Source organism: Paroedura picta, chromosome 10, assembly GCF_049243985.1.
Source record: "Paroedura picta isolate Pp20150507F chromosome 10, Ppicta_v3.0, whole genome shotgun sequence".
Taxonomy (NCBI): Eukaryota; Metazoa; Chordata; class Lepidosauria; order Squamata; family Gekkonidae; genus Paroedura; species Paroedura picta.
In genome coordinates this window covers 49,446,120-49,465,260 of record NC_135378.1, presented here as the reverse complement: position 1 = coordinate 49,465,260, position 19,141 = coordinate 49,446,120, and the positions used below count along the sequence as shown (strand labels likewise).

General features: G+C 39.4%; 1 protein-coding gene across 1 annotated transcript; it reads right to left on the bottom strand.

Annotated features, from left to right (window-relative positions):
• Positions 1–343: 343 nt before the first annotated feature.
• PLRG1 (pleiotropic regulator 1) lies at positions 344–17,317 on the bottom strand. Its single transcript, XM_077300053.1, has 15 exons — positions 17,205–17,317; positions 13,137–13,243; positions 12,625–12,767; positions 12,230–12,283; positions 11,404–11,497; positions 10,245–10,335; positions 9,947–10,048; positions 8,813–8,905; positions 8,398–8,547; positions 8,209–8,310; positions 6,848–6,950; positions 6,455–6,563; positions 4,384–4,523; positions 2,420–2,613; positions 344–1,026 (listed from the first exon to the last, which is right to left on the bottom strand). The coding sequence occupies exons 1-15, from the start codon at positions 17,211–17,213 to the stop codon at positions 967–969; spliced, it is 1,551 nt and encodes a 516-aa protein (XP_077156168.1). The 5' UTR covers positions 17,214–17,317; the 3' UTR covers positions 344–966.
• Between the last annotated feature and the right edge of the window lie 1,824 nt (positions 17,318–19,141).

Sequence of the window (19,141 nt, the reverse complement as noted above, 5' to 3'; positions counted from 1 at the left end):
AATATAAGGGATCCAAAGAGCGCATCCAGGCTTCGCTAGCCTCCTGTTTCAGTACAGCTCTGTACAAACGTTGAAGAGTGGCTCCTGGAGGTCAGGGAACTCAACAGAAGATTCCATACAATGCCAAGGACTGCAGTCAGAAAGCAGCACCAGTAACCCTGCCTCACTCCCAATTCTATGGCAGAACCACTTTCTAGCTGTCCTTCGTGGTTTCTGGATCCTATGCTAAGAATATGTTGTTGCAGAGCTGCTCTTTTAGCCTCTTTTGAGTAGCAGTAGTTTGTCATTGTTTAAATACTTTTGCAAAGTAATGCTGAAAAAAGGAGACAGAACAGGCATAAAATGTTTTAGAGGTTATTTCATTAAAAGTTTACACAGAATTCTGATATGGGAAAAGCAAAAATAAAACCATGGCTGTGAAACAGAACAAAACACATTCACCACATTAAAGCACAGAAGTTCAGTTCTGCATCTTAGTTGTTGAAGCCCAGGAACAAAGTAGAAATGAACTTTCCATTTTTGTGTGTTTCAGTTCATTGTATTAAGGAGATAAAAACATTAATACAATGGACCTTTCTTCTTTGCCTGTCTGATACTTCAGCGTCATCACCCCAAGTAAAATAAATCCTCTTCATAGTTCCAAATATTTAATTCTCCAGCAGAAGGGTGGAGACAGGTACAGAGAGGGAAAAGATTTGCATCACCTTGTGCGCACAGAATGACAAGCACACATTTTGTGGCTAATCAATCACCAGCACATTACCATTTTATGAAAAACAAACTCTGACTTCTTCCAAGGAGCCTAACAGCTGCATCTGATTTTCTGAGATCAGGACAAATCCTAGAGGGAAGCCATATGTAATATAAAAACTGTAAATGGAACAAAGCAATGACTTTAGCAGAGTTCAGGTTTTGTAGTCCTAGTCAGAGTCAGGATTATGGCACAGCTATGCAGGTGGATTCTCATTAAAATCGTTTTCTCTTGATGATTTCTGGTTTCCAGCTGACAGGGTGAGTTTCTTCAGTCTAGAAAGCATTAAAAATACGCATATCAAGATTCTAGCCTGCTCTGTAAGTTCTACACAAGCAATGGTCTCATGTTTTATATCAACTACAGTGTATTTTATATTGCAATCCCACATGACATGCAGCCTCACACTATTCTTCCCCCAGTTTAAAAGGACAAAAAGAAAAGTAATATTGTGTTTGGGGGAAGAATCAGTTTTAGTTAAATAAAATAGTGCCAGAAGTATGCATCATAGAGTCAAAAACACATGCGTAAAGCCTGCACACAGAGATACAGGAGTCAGACTTTATCTAAAGAAAATCCTCACAAGGGAAGCCATTATTTCTTTTCTACAGATGGCAGAATGAGACTTCAGTTAATTACAGGCTAAGCAGGGATTTGATGACAGTATTCCAAATCAATGTTCTGCTTCTCTGGCAACTTTAATGGGAGCAGAAATGCACTGAAGTGAGACACACAGGATTACTTCCAGCCCCTGGTTTGTTTATGAAGGGAAAAGGAGCTGGATTTTGCACGTTCAAAATCTCACTGAAGTTGGAAAGGCATACGATCAGGTGAAATATACAATCATGCCAACATCCATTTCCTTTGATCTGTGATTCCAGATAAATAACATAGAGAGCTTCTGACCTTTAAACAAACAGGGTTTGTACTGCTAAAGGGTACCATATCAATAGAGTTTGAGCTAGAGGTGTTATTCTCTTTTCCATTAGGGGGAGGATACCTTTCAATCCTACCCATTATCTCACTCATTCTGTGGATCCAACATGCCTGGAACACTCTGATTTTCAAAGGAATGGCATTCTTTTCCAGCACTAGGATGCAAATATTACTGTCCTTTCAGTTACACTTTTTCACTTAAGTCTTGCTCAAATCCCTTGGTTAGATGGGGTTTTATTCGTGCATATCCCACAATCCCCAGTACAGCCTTTTGGGTGGACAAAGTTGACCCATCCCCTCCTTCTTTATCTATGTAAATGCTGCTTAGATTTAACCCACATGACAAGAATACAGGCGGAATCCCTCTCACAGCTAGGCTATACAGGCTTTGGATAATGAAATTTAAAGTGTTATTTCACTTGGTTGTTGGAAGGCCGCAACACAAGGACCAAACAGATTTCAGTTTACAGTGATGGCTGTTTGAGATTTCTCTATTCCATTAATATGTGTTTGCAAGAGAAGTAGACATGCTGCCTGTTTAGTTAATACGTAAAGGAAAGTATTTCAGCATGACTTTTCCAGCATACTTTCCTTCAAGTATCCTAATCCTAGGTTATAGATAAAACTTAAAGACCTTATACTATATATATCTAATGGGGTTTCTATTACCACCCCTCCCCTCAATGGGCTTGGTGCAGTATACAAAATATTATAAGGAACTTTTTTTCATACCGCAGTATCATCTTCTCTGTAGACTTTTATAGTTTTATCAGCTTCAGCAGTAAGCAATCTGCTTTCTGATTGATCAAACGCACAAGCAAATATTCCAGATTCACTGTCCAATGAGCCTGGCTGTACAGCTGCATGTACCCTTTGGAAGTTATATCCAGTTCTCCAGTCCCAAAGATGCATAGTGCCATTGTCAGCTAAAAAACAACAACATGGCATTATACATACACAAAACCTGTAGATCTGCTATTACTGAGAAAGCTGTAATCAGAGTTCTTAAAATTCATGTTCGCAAAATCCTGAAAGGCAAAATCCTGAAATCCAAACATGGCATGAGCCAGGGGGCAAATATGACAGCTTTGTTTAACTGGACGAAACACTATAAAACTCTATCCATTATTCAGACATATATAAGGGCTGAGTAGATCCACACTGAATGAAGAGTTAATAAGAGATGCCAGAAGGAACCTAGAAAGCTAGCACAGGCCTGGAAACTTAAGTGAATTTTATAATAATGCAAATTAATAGTTTAGTCTGTTCTTATATCCCATGAGTTGCCCACAAGGAACCCTGAAGGCAGAAGCCACGGAAATCACCCTAAACTCCAAAATCTAAAACAGAATCCTACAACAGCCTCCAACAACTAATGAACAGCAGCTGACACAACTGTTAAATATTAATTGCTATTCCCTAAAACGTTTTCTGGAATAATAAAAACTGTTTCCACAATGGCATGAGCTTCCCTTGGGAATGAGTTCTGTAACAGGAGCATAGTTACTAAAATTGGCCCTGCTCTTAATTTCCAATCTGAACCTAGATGACAGAATTTGGAGCAAGGCCCTTCCTGATTAACGTTGTGCACAAAGAGGTTCACATGACACGGTGGGCCCAGACTGCTTAAGGCTTTGAAAAGTTAAAAGCGGCACTTTACATTTCAACTGGGAGCCAGTGTTCTTTCAACACTGGTGTCATTTGCTATTGTTGGTTCACTCCCGCTTACTAAGTGGGCCCACGTGTTTGGAAAAGTCTTTGCGGATCCCTCACACAGAGCACACCTAAGAAGGAAGAAAGATCCTACTTATCCAAACTTAGACTTGGCATGCTAATAATTTCATCAAACACTGTTAACCAACTGCCTGATACCTGACTTCAAACAAATATTCAGTGAAGGCAGAAATGTCATTGTGAAGGAGGTAGCATAAGTTAAAAAAATTTCGCCATGTTATTTGTCAGGAAGAGAAGATGTGAATGTCCTTTGCATCATACAACAGTTGGGGCAAACCTAGCAGCATACCAAAGCCTGGCTAGTCACTATCTAAAGCTGGATTCATCTACAAAGAAGCATTTTCGATTTTTTTTTCCAGGATAAAAGTTAACTGTTCAGAAAATTTTCACATTTGTAGAAACTTTTCCCGGCATTGTTCATTATTGTTTATTTGGCCAGTTGCTTAAATCCCACTTTTCCCTTTTGCCTTGGCCAGTTTACATTCCTCAATTAAATCTCCCTATAATACAGCAAAGCTAATTAGCCATCCACTCCAAGAAAACAACTGAAGCTCATCATTAAAAGCCCCAGCAAATAAGACACTTACAGTGCTTTTTAAAAAATTCTCAGGACAGGGTTGTTTTGATTTTTTAAGAAGAAGATGAAGGCCAATTTTCTCTATCAGAAGGAATCTCAAACTGGCTTACCAACACCTTCCCTTTCCTCCCCCCACAACAGACACCCGGTGAGGTGGGTGAAGCTGAGAGAGCCCTGATATTACTGCTCAGTCAGAACAGCTTTATCAGGGCTGTGGTGAGCCCAAGCTGGCTGCATGTGGGGGAGCGGGCAACTGAACTGGGCTAATAATTACCTATTGTTAATAAGCATATATATTGATGATTAGTTTTAAAATTATGACCAACTTTTTGATTGCTCAAAATGCCCAACCCTATACAAACTACTTGTAATATTCCAACTGTACCTCCAGACACAAGAACTCCATCTGAATTCACAGCCAGTGTATTGATAATAGCACTATGACCAGAAAGGTTTTGGATGAAGTTTCCATCAGGGAACTTCCACTGTTTAATGTTATCTGGAGAACCAGATGCAAATGTGTACCTGTAACAAGAGTTGTGTTTAGAATCAGAAAATATTCTGTAAATAATGTGACTGACCAAAGATGACAGTATATATCATTAATAATGTTAATAGACCATTTTATTATAGCTGTCTAAGCATGCAGAGAGAATGAAAATATTTCTGTCAATGTAAGCACTAGTTAACTCTGTCTATCTCAGCTTTTTTACCATTGAGAAATCCCTGAAACATTCTTCAGGCTTCAAGAACCCCCAGAAGTGGCATGATTATGCAGAATATGGTTGGAAGGCATAGCTGTATACACACCTAACCACAGCCCCTCTGCTTCCTACCTCCGCCAGGCTCATCATTGGTTATTTGAGGAGGAGGGGACGGGTTGAGATGACCATATACAGTCATATCACCTGATAAATGTGAAACAAATTTTGAAATACAGTATATATTAAAAATTCATCAACTCCCACTCATTTGGGAAACCCTTCCTGGGCCATTGAGAAACCCCAGGGTTTCACAAAACCCTGGTTGAGAAAGACTGAGTTAGCTGAAATAATCGTCCTCAGGCTTAATTTTTCTTTAAATGTTACCATGATAAAAGCCATGTGTAAGTGGTAAGATTCCCAACCAAGGACCCCAAGTGCAAGTAGAAGGTACTGGCGTGCAGGCCAATGGGCACATGCTAATTTTTTTCTTTCTGGCTGCAAATACTGCATCATATCAAATGCTGCCTCACAAGATAACAATTTCAGGAACAGCTTTGGGGAGGATTAAAGGACCATCAGCGCCATCCTAAGTAGAGCTGCACCCCTTTTTGTATCCACTGAGGTCAATGGGCTTAGAACTCTGTTTTGGATGGCACTCTACATGGGGCACAGAAAACTGAGGGTCACATTTCTCTGGATCCAGCCATACTTCAAGTGCAACTAGTTTCCTGTTCCATAGGACATTACACAACGCTTTTCTACAACTATTCTATCATTTTTGTTACTACACCAGCTCTAAAGATTTTTGCTACATGCTTAGCATATAACTGCATAGACTGAAACAACTGGTCTATTCCAAACTTTCTCAACCAGGGTTTCATGAATTGGTGGGAGTTAATTAATTTTAATATATTTTTAAAATTTGTTAATCAGGTGGCATGATAATATATGGTCATGTCAACTCATTCCCCCCCCCCTCCCAAAATGGCCAATAATGAGCCTGGAGAGAGGGTGGGAATGGGACAGGGCCTGAGTGGGCGTGTACACAGTTATGCTTCCCAACCATATTCTGCATGATCAAGCAACTCCTGGGGTTTGGAGTCTTAGAAGAAGAGTTGGTTCTTATATGCAGCTTTTCTCGACCCAAAGGAGTCTCAAAGAGACTTACATTCGCCTTCCCTTTCCTCTCCCCACAAGTGACACCCTGTGAGGGAGGTGAGGCTAAGAGAGCCTTGATATAACTGCTTGGTCAGAACTGCTTTATCAGTGCTGTGGTGAGCCCAAAGTCACCCAGCTGGTTGCATGTGGGGGAGAATGGACTCAAACCCAGCTCGCCAGATTAGAAGTCCGCACTCCTAACCACTACACCAAGCTGGCTCTTAAGTAAGCAAGAAAATTTAAGAACAAGTATAAAGGACTTTCACAGTCCTAGGCAGAGTTACTACAGTGTAAACCCACTAGGCTTAGGTTACAATTAACTTGGAACATAATTGTACTGTAATTTTACAAACAGGATGTGTAGTCTTATAGTTAAAAAGCAGTTTGATGGAGCTAAGAACATCTAAAACAAAACCTTGTCTTAAAAAGTAGTTCAGTCATAATGCTAAAAGAGCAAGTGTTTCATGAGAAGCTCCTCCTCAGATCTTTGACTTTAGCTATGGGAAGGGGGCAGGAAAACAACCCAATTTCTTATAAATTCCAGAGGTTCATGATTGTAGCCATTTTACATCAATAAAATGAAAGAAACCTTACTGTCTTGGGTGCAGTACAACGGCTCTTACTGATTTCTTGTGATTTGTTAAAGTGACACGAGTTTTTCCAGCCACTAAATCCCAGAGTCTTATAGTGGTATCATGACTTCCTGTAATAAGAAAAAGAAACACTGAGGAAGATTACTAAGGTAACAGATGCTCTAGACCCATGCAGCTCAATTTTGTTGTGCTTCCCAGTTTCCCCATTCCAGTGCCACTCTTCAAAATGTCTTGTACCTGAAAAATTGTGTTCTGGCCCATAAAAGCTTCATCTACAGTAAACCTAATCATCTTCAAAGTGATATAAAATCATTGGGGGGGAGGGGTGGCTGCACTACAGAAATAAGATGGTGCTCCATGGTACACCCTTCTTGCAAAACAATATCCACGATACCTGTGATAATCTGTGGTTCTGCTGCTTGGCACTTCACTGTTGCCACAGCATTTGTATGTCCTGTCAATGTATGCACACTGGCTTTGGTTCTCACATCCCAAATCTAATGAAACACAAATAAATTCAAGCAATCAGAAGTGCATTGATATAGCTGCCAATTCTTTATAACAAAACAGATGCTGTGCTTGCTCCCTTTATAATACCCCAGGTCACACAATCTCCAGGAACTACCACTAATCACTGAGGCCTCTTATGGGCAGTGCAACCATGGGTCCACTTGTAAGCCTTCATTCACAAAGGACTACCATAAAGCATTTAATAATGTGAGTGATCAACCCTAGCAAACACCACACACAACAGTAAATATTATCACTAAGTTCCTTAACATTCCCCCCACAAGCTTCTCCACAGACAGAAAAATGAATTCAAATGTTTCATATACACAAATTGTAATCCACTTAAGGTCTATCAGTACAACAAACTAGCAAAACAGAAGTTAACTACCAAATGCCATAATTGGAGGCATTAATGTCTAAAAAGGCTGCTTAACACATGGACATGGAAACATCGGGCGTTTCTGTATTTTCAGCGGTTCTGGCCCATACTGCTTTGGTTTATCCCCTGATTTTCACATGCATTTTTGTGCCTTTGGTTATTACTTTGTCCACCCCCCCCCCATGCCCCGGTTTCCCCCCAGCTATTTTGAGATTTCTTTTACCCCAATGTTTTCCTGAAAGCTGTCTTTGAGTCAGCCTTTTCCCAGTGTATAATCATTTCTATTGATCTTTTTTGTCTCACCCACCTCCACCCCATTTTTCAATGCCTAGACTGTCAATAATAAGCCCTACACTTTCCCACCAAAATAAATTATTTCATTTTTTTAAACAGCCCCAACATATCACAATGCTGTGGTATAATACCGATAGTTCAAGCAGGTTCTCTGAATTCCTAGCTTTTGTTATTTTAAAAATGTCTCTAGCCTTTTCCCTTATATCTCAAAGAATGAAAGGGCTAGAAATTTAAACTACAATCTGGGCATTCAGAGAACCTGCTTAAACTATCATTACAGCACTATCATATTACACTGATATTTTAGGGCCATTTTTTAAAATGGGGTGTGCTTTAGCACTACTGATAATTCTACCATCCCTTGAAAATCCTCATTGTGTAAGCCATCTACTGATTTTGCCAAAGGCCAAGTTTGTCAGACAGATTTATGTTTAACCTAATATCTTCATACATGAGACATCAAAAAGATTCACAGCTTTTGAAGTGGAAGCAGCTAGCAAACACATCTATTTAAGATTCATCCTGCATATAGAAATATGTTCAAATGCATCTTAATCATTTGTTTTACTTACTCGTGCAGTTGAGTCTCTGCTACATGTTACAAGCACATCTATTGTTGGATGCAAATCCAAGCCATAGACAGCACTTAAGTGACCATGGTAATGCCTAATAACCTATTGATATAGATAAAGAACATTTCAGTTAAGTGGACTTTAAACTGCAGGAAAAAAGTAAGTTATTGCCAATGAGTTTAAACTTACCTTATTATATTCAAGATCCCAGCATTTCACCTGTTTATCTTCTCCACAAGAGAACAGGTATGGGCTTCTCCCACTTACTATTACACCTCGAACTGTACTGATATGGCCAGTCAAAGACAGTTTTAATTTGCCACTAGCAAGATCCCAGATCTATAATGACAAGGCATCAAAATCCAGTAAAAGGTCTGCCACGTTGTTTGAGACCTAACTAGCATATAATTAGTATCTGTACTTGAAAGCAGAAAATCTGACAATTTTAATGCCAATGCTAATTTTAGTTTTGGCACAAGGCACAACTCAAAATATTGGATTTCGAAAGAAAGCAATAAAATGTATTATAGAGGACTACTTAAGAAATATTTAGGTATCTAAAAACAATATAAATATCACAGGCATTCTTTTCAATGCCTTTTACCTTTATAGTTCTGTCAGCAGAGCCAGTAACAAACCACTGATTGCCAGGTTCTACCGCGATACACCTCACCCAGCCCAAATGACCACTGATAACCTGCAGGCATACAAGGCAATATTGCAAGTTAAAGCTTTTCAACCAAAAACTTAAGCATGTACAGCTATAACCCTTACATAAAACAAGGCAGTTTCTATCAAACTGACTAGCCTCCTTGTGTGCTTAACTCCAAAGCTATATTGAGTCTGCCATGAAAACATTAGAGGGCGTCACCCCAAGGGTCAGACATGACCCAGTGCTTGCACAGGGGATACCTTTACCTTTATACCATAACTATACTATTCATGACTAGTTGGACCTCACTGTTTGTGCATTGTCTCAACTACAGGTTATAACATACTCTTTAGCTCATAATCTACTAACAGATATATATCAGAGAACATTATGTATAGGAAAAAGATCTTTATCAAATGCAGTTGTTCCAATTCAGCTACCCCTTTTAGCATAAATTAAAGTAGTCTGATTCTAATTTTACAACACTGTAGTATCCATAACTGAGATTCCATCTTCTGCATTACAAGCCTCAGTAAGCTTCAACTGTCTTTCCGCTCAACTTAAAACTGAACAAGAACAATTTAAAAAATATACTAAAGAACTGCAAACTGACAGTAACCATCCCCAAACAACAAGGCGCTATGTCCCATGCCATATACCAAACCCTCACACGCCCCCCGCCCCACGTCTCCGAAACCAACATACAATTTGGAGAGCCACACTTAAAAATAGCCCCAAAACTCTTTTATGACTTGGATATTCTCTGTCCTAGTTTTAAACTTTACTTAGGTGAAACGTGTGACAATATATCATCAACAATACTACAATCAAGATTGTTTTTTCTGAAAACTAAAAAAAAAAAAAAAACATCGCTTCAGTTTGCTAAACTGGTTTGGCTTATGCAGCAGCTTTTTTAGAATAAAGTCTATAGGAACAATAAAATTTACCAAAAGTACGAATTAGGTTCTCAGTTATTCTCACGAGACAGTGACAGAAAAAAGTCAGATGGTAGGACATTAGGAAAGCTACTGGATATTTACTATTTCTTTTCTCAATATTTATTTTTGTAGTACATTTACTACTTACTCTGTACAATTTCCATGGGGGATGCCACTGTGGTTTTGGCATTGTTGGAGCCTTCTTCGCCATTAATGTAGAATTTTTGTTCCCACCTGCTTCCATGATAGCCTATAAATTAAACATACTCTTACATACAAATTCATGTACCCGGGGTCTCAGAGATCCAATTATTCTTCACAGCCCTTAAAATAATGCTTCGCAGTATACATTGTGATTTTTAATAAAATCTAGTGCCGGAGAAACCTGGTGCAAAACTAAAATCCAACCTGAGGAACCTGCCACATAGTTCTCCATTCATACTAACCATGCTCAAACCTGGAGGCTGTGAACGCTCAGGAATCCCAGCATGTCTGTATATATCACCTACACCAGCAGCAGTTCGGTTTGCTTCTATTCTGGAAGAGCAGAAAATAGTGGATGCAGAGGAAATATTAAGACACTGTACTATAACAAGTTTTGACAGACTACTTAGCTTGCAATTACTGGCAATATGCTTATGTTATATTCATAAATACTGTGTGCTTAGAAATTAAGGTCAACATCCAGAAATTATTTGTCACAATGAAATTCTATCTGTATGTCTTTTTTTACATTATCCCGAAAAGAGGTGGTCTAAAAAATGCCTAGATATGGAAATAGGGTGGATAACAACCAAGAAACTGAAGCACGATACAGACATGATTGAGGTATTGATGCTTCAATTCTATACCATGTCAAGGATTGAGGAGTGAGCCTGCACTGTCCTTAAAATAACATTGTTGCAGTTAGGGGCATGATATTAGATCTGGATGCTCAGATTGCCTGTGTGGCTTGTTTGGTTCACCAGCCATGGACCATCACTGCAAAACAGGATTTGACCACAGATGCCTGAATTGTAAGCACGCCAAGGGGAGACTATTGCAATGTGATTTAGATGCCGCTGCCTTTGAAGGCAGCTTATAAACTTCAGCTAGTGGACGTTTTATTCAGGAATAACACAACCAAGAGACTTTAGATCAGGTTCAATCCTGATCCACAGAAGAAACTCTAAATTTAAAATAGCTATATAACTGGAATGTTTTTAATTTTTAACTTTGTATGCTGATTTTACAGTAGCTACCCACCCTGAGCGATTCAGAAGGGTAGTTTAGAAATCAAAATTTATTATATTATTATAAATCTGGTTTGATTCCCTAGTTTTGATGGTTACGACCTTTATAGTCCTGGAACAGGATATCGGAAGGGCTGTCTACTCTCATACAAACCAACCTGATTACTGAAGTCATCATAGAAGACCCTATTTGGTGAGCCACTGTTATCTGAAATAAGATGGAAAGCCATGCAAAACAAACTTTCTTCTGTGATGGCATGTCAGTCATGAAACACCCTCTCCACAGGTACTCTTAACTGTACTATACTGGCATCTGTGACATAGCCAGTTTCTCCTTATTAAACTTATTTGATGACTAAAAATAAAATCTTACTTGGATTGAGAAGGCGGTAGTGCCACAGCTAAAGACTGAGCGGCTGACTCACTAGGCATCCTCTGGATTTTAGTGTCTGCTGTCAAGGCCACTCCTTGTAAGGAAGAAAATACACCCTGTTACAACAAAGCTCAACCAAACCAAAAGTAATTTAACAATGGTTTGTCAGCAAATAAATTCTTATGTAATTATTCCTAATATATAACCACACTAAGATGTGTAAAATATTCTTAATCTCATGCATCAATCACTGTGATCCTGTCAAAATTCATTTTGGGCTGATTTATAGTTCAAGCAAGATTGTTCTGCTGATCTTGCTAGCCTAATTCTACTGAAACCAAGAAATTTGTTTCACACTTTTGGAAACATGATGACATCTGCACAAATAGCAATAGTGGTTGCAGTGAATCTCATAAAGCTTCAGTTCACCTGAACGGGTTTCTGCATGGGAAACCGCAAAGCAAAACCTCCATAACTCATTTAAGATACCACTTGAAAATATCTAACTCTTTCAAGAGGATGTATTTCTATATTTGTCTCCATTTTCCCTAACTTGCAGAATGGAAATATCTGGTATATTTTCCATAAGAGAATAAATTCATTTCAGCTACTCAAAAAGTTTTAAGGGAAAAATGTTTTAGAAGTTCAAACACATTTCAACACAAGGGGACTTACATAATGCAAGAAATTCACTAAAGTCAATAAAGAATATTCCAAACCATTAAGTAGTGCATCCATGAACCTAAAGATCGTGCACTCTTTTAAAATTTATTTTATGCTAGTATGCACTTTTACTTAACACAAGTTTGTTCAAAAGATTACTTACCGGGTCCTGGAGGATATGGGTGTGTTCCTGTTATCAAATATTCGTTATCTTCTCCTATATAGAAAGAGATTCATTACTGATTCATAGCGATGCCAATCAATGAATCTGGTCCCTAAACATACCCAGGTATATTTTCCCAGGTATATTTTCATTATAAATCATGCATAGCCAATGTTTATACGGTTTACCTTATAAATGCTATTAAGGCAGTACACACATAAATATTTCAACCATGTAACAAGTGCTGGATATGCCCTGAATAAGAAACTGAAAAGCTTGTAGCTTACCACAAACTAACATAAATTACTATTACTGAATGTGAATTTTTTGTATAAAAGAACTAGTAATCAAATGATAAAGAGCTTTCTAGAACATAATGGAAATTATCCCCATACCTTGATTTTGAAGATACTGCTTATGACCATAGGAATCAATGGCATTGTGAGAACCCTTCTCTCGAGCATTTTCCTTCAGTACAGGCATGTGCAGCACAGAACTATACTCTGTATGAAGTTTTACTGACATCTTTATTTTGTGGCTGTTTAAGAAAATATTTTATTAATGTTTTTGAGATATTATTCTATTCAAATAAGCAAAACAATCCTTGATGGCATAGATATGAGTTCAGATTCACATGCTACTTCACATTCATTTTACCCACATTTAAGGCAACAGTGATATTACTGGAGCTCATAATTTTTCTACAGCGTGGTGTCTGGAGGAACACAACCTAACTTCCAGCTTCTCCCATCTCTGTAAGCAAAGTCAGCCCAACAATAACTCAAATCCTCCAGAGCCTCATTTCTAAGGGTGGTTCAATTATGGGAAAACAGATAAAGGGACCTGCATTACAATTCTACACTAGGGTACAACATCAAATATACCAATAGTTTGGGAGCAGTCTTACCTTTTGTCATCCAATGCTATAGGCTTGGCATTGTCTGCCACAAACATATCATGAGTTCTCTTCAAAGACCTGAACACAAGGGTATGCACAGAATGCTTCTGCACTTCCTAAACAAGAGAGAAATAAGTTGATAAAAGACACAGAATCACAAATTTGGGCTTGGCTTATGAGGCAGCCAATATTATGAGGCAGCATGGTCTTCCAGTTGCATTACTGATTATGGGGTTTAAGTTAATAAATTAAATTTATAGCAATCTGTGTGTCAGCCACAGGCAGGAGATCAAGCTCTGCTATGAATGCCTTCTCTGTGGTAGGCTGGAATAGCCACAAACTAGGAACCGGATCTTTACTACTTAGGCCTTTAGACTCTGGAATGGGGCAAAGAGTTGTCCCATAACCACTTTTCTGAGGACCTCTAACACATTCCACAAAGCCTCTATTTCAGCTCACATTTGGCTGATGTTTTATTGGTTGTTCTGAGGTACTTTCATGTAATTTTATTTATTTTGTTTTGGGGAAATCTTTTCAACATAAGCTGATACAAGCAGTTGAGAAAAGGAACTTAAAATGCTTTTAACATAACAGTACAAAAACACTAAAAGGTAAATGGAGATTTAAAAACATGTAATATATATTAGTAGCAGTACTGGGCAACAAATTATTTTAATAAAATATAGCATTCCTTTGTTATGCCTTGCCTTTGTTCTGTTTTCCAGTATAAGACATAGTTATTTTTTCCCCTCATCCATTTGAAAAACAGCAACATTTCAAGGACACATGAATAAAGCATGGGATTGAATCCTTGGCTTCAGTCTAGTGTTTACTTTGCAACAGTATACACTAAAGGATCAATGCTAAAATGATGCTTGGTTCTGACCCTACGTTCCCAATGAACTGTAAAGGTAACTGTTTCTTGCTTTGTGAAGGATGACAAGATCAAGGACTTAAAGGAATGTTTCAGGGTCAACAGTCTGTTTTCCATTCTAAGGTGATCTGGGCCCAAAGCTTTTCACCGCCAATATAACAAGTCATATTTCATGTATATTGAGAGGACGGAGCTGCTCTAAATTACTGCCACCATAAAAAAACTGGATAAAAAAACAAACACATATTATTTACAGAATGTTAAACATGATCTGCTACTTTGATGTTTGCCCAAGATCACAAGACTGGTGTTCATTTTATATTGGCTCAAAGTCACTACCACTTGTTGCTTAATTATTTTAACAGATGTTAGTGTTACACCCATGAACTAGATTTTGAATTTTTTTGATCTATGGTAATATTAACAGTCTAAAATAATTTTGTGATATTGGAATATTTTAATGCAACTGCCCTTAACAAAGAACTCATTATATTCAGCATATGGGAATGGGAATTTGATTTTCAAATAAGAAAATCAATCTTCCATCATATTTTCCCTGTCCTGAGAAATACATTGCGTACCTTTGAACCTATGCAACATCAAAGCAACTTTGTTTTAAAGTGAATGTAATGACTTGGACCCTATCTAGAATTTCTACAGAGAAACAAGGAGGTGGAGATTTTTTGACAATTCCTGTCCACTCATCCGCCTAAGGTTGCTCCTGAAAGAGTGGGGAACCTCCAGGAACAGCTTTAGGGAAATCAGAGGGCCTCAGGAGTGTGAAATTGATAAAAATATTACCCCTCCTTCTGCCCACAGAAATTTAAATTGGATTCAACCACCATTCTTGCAAAACACTTTGAAAAATAAATTTCACACTATGCGCACGACAAACTTCCCCTTCCTCAAAATTTTCTTTGCTTCTGTGATGGCAAATTTCCTGGGGGCTTGGAGGTTTCATTTTGCTTGCTCAGGTTACACTCTTACAATGCTGATGATGCTATATATTTTTTCTAACTGAATTAATGGATATCCAACAGAATGAGATACACAAACACTTGAATAATCTGAAATAATGTAACAAAGTGTTTTTCTTGCATATCTACCCACCAGAAATACAATGAATCAGAAAAAGAAGCAAAGAAATTTGCAATAAGAGACCACTCTCAATAAGTGGCACTTATGGTCTGTCTTAAAGACTGCTTTATGATAGAAGTGGAGAAAATGAACATAAATTTTTCCTCCCTTTCCCATAATACTAGAAAATATGAATACCCAATGATACTAGAAAATATGAACACCCAAATGATGTTGACAGGCAACAGATACAGGAAAAATAGGGCTTCTTTAGTAAATAAGTGATAGCTATAAGAATAGACAATTTTAAAATGGAATTAGACAAATTAATGGAGGAGAGCTCCATCAGTGGCTACTATCCATAACTACTAAAGTGAACACCCACATCTAGATGCAGGAGATACAATCAAAAGGAGAAACTTTGGGAGCACCTAAGAATACAAGAAGGTACCTAAGAGCACAATCAGAACTGGATTCCAGATAGTTTTAATTACAAAGGGTATAATTTGTTCATAGGTAAATACACTTTCATCCATTCTATATCCCAAACATATCTTCATTCTTACATCACTGCACTATAAGTAAGAATGCTGTCTGTTTGAAAGACTTTCAAATAAATCAAAAATATACGGATATAGTTTGAATAATGCCCAGCAGATCTTTCTTTCTGATCAAGAAGACAGCCATTGGAATGTGTTCATCCCATTTGCTGCAATTTATTCCACTTGCTGCCAAGCGGACATCTTTTCCTTTGCTCTTTGTGTTTCCTTAGCACTGAAGGTGAGTTAATGATCTAGAATGTTTGCTAGTTTTACAGGCTTCTTTAGGTTTCTCTGTTGTTAGAATTTCAGATAATAGCTGCAAGTCAGGAAAGTGTGTTGGAGATGTTGTCTACTGAAGGTCCTTATAAAAGGCACTATTTGGCAATTTACTTTAACCAGGTTAGCAACCTTTAATTTCCATCTTCAATGAGTGGACAGGATGTGCAACACATTCTTTGTATTCATGTCACAGTGGAAGGAGCATAGCACTGTTTGCCTTTGGAGTTCTGCAACAGCATTAGCTTTGTGTTTTGGCAGAAGGGCTTGCCAGACAATCGCCATCACCCTTCTCTCTTAAGACTCCAGCCATCCTGAAGAAACTACCAGGACACTATGAGACATAAAAAAACTGTAAACTGTTCCCCAGATGCTCCAATTGTTCTTGGCAGTACTAAGAGGACATGGCCAAAATAACACAAAAAAACCCATTTGTGTGTATCTATGGAAATAAACAGGACTCATAATTCTTGATTAACAACTTTCATAGATCAGATACCAACTAATATTGCTCTTCCAATATTCAATCCCATTTCTACCCACCAGAGTTCTGGTGCAAGGCATTTCGGGGAGCAAAGTGTCAGGTTGCCTAATTGCAAAATGAGGGATTATTTTTAAAGTGGAGATGCCAGGGACAGAAATAAAAACCACCTTCACTCGGAGGATATGCTTTTGGTAAAGTTCTGGCTCCCTCCTCTGCTACTGAATCTAGTGAAACTCTAGAGACAGCAGTGTTAGTCTATTGAAACAAATACGTAAGGACTAACACAATTATTGTGATACAAGTTTTATTGATTAAAATCCATTTCAGTGTAAGCACAGATTGTACCCTAGCAGGATCAAACAGCAGTTAAATACAAAAGATATAGACCGTGGCACCTCTGAGGCCAAATACAACCAAAATGAGGACAATAATTCCCGGCAACAGTAAAAGAAGAAAATACAACCTCGCTCAGCAGATTAAATGCTTGACGTGTGAAAGGACTCTCTCACCTTAACTGAGCCCTAACAAGTCAATATCAAGTATCCTAATGGCTACAAATTGTATGCCTGTGATGAAGCCGCCCAGGAAAACCCATGCCTTAGTCACGCCAAAAGACCCCGTCCTCTTCCCCAAACTACCCTCCCTCAGTCCCCCCGCCCCGATTCTCTTCACCCAAACTGGTAAGGGAAAGATTCTCCCAGCGCGTTTCGCTCTCCGCCAAAGACACGCACGAAGCCCAAGGCGCAAGGGCCGGCCGCCTCCAGAAGGCACGGAGACCGAAGAAGAGACCCGCGAACCCCGGAAAGGCGCTGCCACCCCCTCACCTCCACCATGGTGCCCCGCGGCCGCCCCGGCTACACCACCAGGTCCGTTAGCCAGCAGCACCCGCTTCCGGCGCCGCTCTCCCGCCGCACCGGAAGTGACGTTTCCTGCGAGGGGCGCATGAGCGAGACGAGCGGGCTAGAAGGAAGGGGCGGGGGAGGGCCAGTCCCCTGAGAGCAGCCTGGGCGTGGCGCCCGTTGAACGGAACCGGCATGGCTTCGCGGCTAGGGGCGCTGAGGGGCTTTAGAGAGCGAGTGGGGCTTTTCCTCTTCGCTGGAGGCCGCTGCAAGAGACGCCACCTCCCTAGGCTGGCTTCGGCCCGATGCCACAGCGTCGGGGTTTTGTTGGGGGAGCGGGCTAGATGGGTTACCCTGGCGCGTCCGTTCTCAACTTTTGTGCCGTTGAGAAACCCCTGAAACATTCCTCTGGCTGCGTGAAACCCCCCAGAATATGGTTGGGAAGCAGAGCTGTGGATATGCCCACCTGGGCCCTCTGCCCTTCCCACCCCTTCCAGGCACATCAGTGACTATTGGGGGTGGGGGAATGGGTCGACCTGACGTATATGGTGATATCACCCAGTAAATGCTTAGCGAGTTTTAAAAATGTATAAAAAATTAATGAACTCCCACCTGTTGAGGAAACCTGCCCAGGGCCCTCAAGAAACCGCAAGATTTCATGAAGCCCTGGTTGAGGAAGCCTACCCTAGCCTATGAAGTTGGGTAATGTTGATTTTAATCCATATGAGCCAGACTGCTCAACATGCGTGGAAAATACATACTCCAAAGCACATGAGTGCATATATCAGTCTCATGTGTTTGCCACAACCTGGGTTGTATGAATGAAACATCAGTGTAAAATCTGCAGAGCATTTTACTAGTGAATACAATTGTACTTTAATCACCCCCCTTCCTGTTTGAGACCAACAGGTATATAGATTTCTACCCCTTGCAGTATAAGGCGAATGACATATGGTGCACATGATGATATTTCTGCTTGCCCTGCAGCCTTGGAGGAAGAGCATGTTCAGGAAAAATTGTGACAACTGTTTTCCAACACTCGCCTTTCTAACTACTTCTGAAACATCATTAGGCTAATACTTGGAAACAGGTTACATGGTATTTACAGATATTACTATGTTGCAGACTTTTCAAACATAAGGCCATCTTAATACTACCTCATATATTTGAGTAGACAGTGAAAATAAGAAACAACAAAATATAACTCGTTTTTTCCCCCAGGTATGCCATCAAGGTTGACTCAGCCTTCCATCCTTCCGAGGTTGGTAAAATGAGTACCCAGCTTGCTGGGGGGTAAACGGTAATGACTGGGGAAGGCACTGGCAAACCACCCCGTAATGAGTCTGCCATGAAAACGCTAGAGGGCGTCACCCCAAGGGTCAGACATGACTCGGTGCTTGCACAGGGGATACCTTTACCTTTACCTTTTTATGCCATCAAAAGGGGGGAGGGGTTATCTTACATGATACAAAATAGAGCCAGTGTGGTATAGGAGTTAACTGTATTGGCCTGATATCTGGGAAAGCAGAGTTCAGTTCCACATGCCATGGAAGCTCACTTGATGACTTTGAAGCTTTCACACTTATTCAGTATAATCTATGATGTATGTTGTCTTTGGTCCCCATTAGGGATAAAGGTGGGGGTATAAAACAGTTAAATAAATAAATATCCAGCAATAATACGTTTTGTGTCCATAACATTTTTAGGGTGATCATGTTACATTCAGAATCATCTTCCTTTTGGGTAAATACAATATGCCATCTTTCCAAAATTGCATGATTATTATTCAGATAAATATAGCTGAATTCAGTTACATACAATTGATCATTCAGAAGGCAGAAACTGCAGTTACAAATTCTGAACACAGGAGGACATGAGTTAGCTTCTTGACAACAGAAAAAACAAGTTAACATTTAGAGGTG

Excerpts from the sequence above, each read along its gene's own strand:
- PLRG1 (XM_077300053.1), bottom strand. Across the intron at positions 8,548-8,812 it reads CTGCTGACAGAACTATAAAG|ATCTGGGATCTTGCTAGTGG; the intron begins GTAAAAGGCATT and ends TTGTCATTATAG. Across the intron at positions 4,524-6,454 it reads GTTGTACTGCACCCAAGACA|GTACACATTTGCATCTGGTT; the intron begins GTAAGGTTTCTT and ends CTCTTGTTACAG.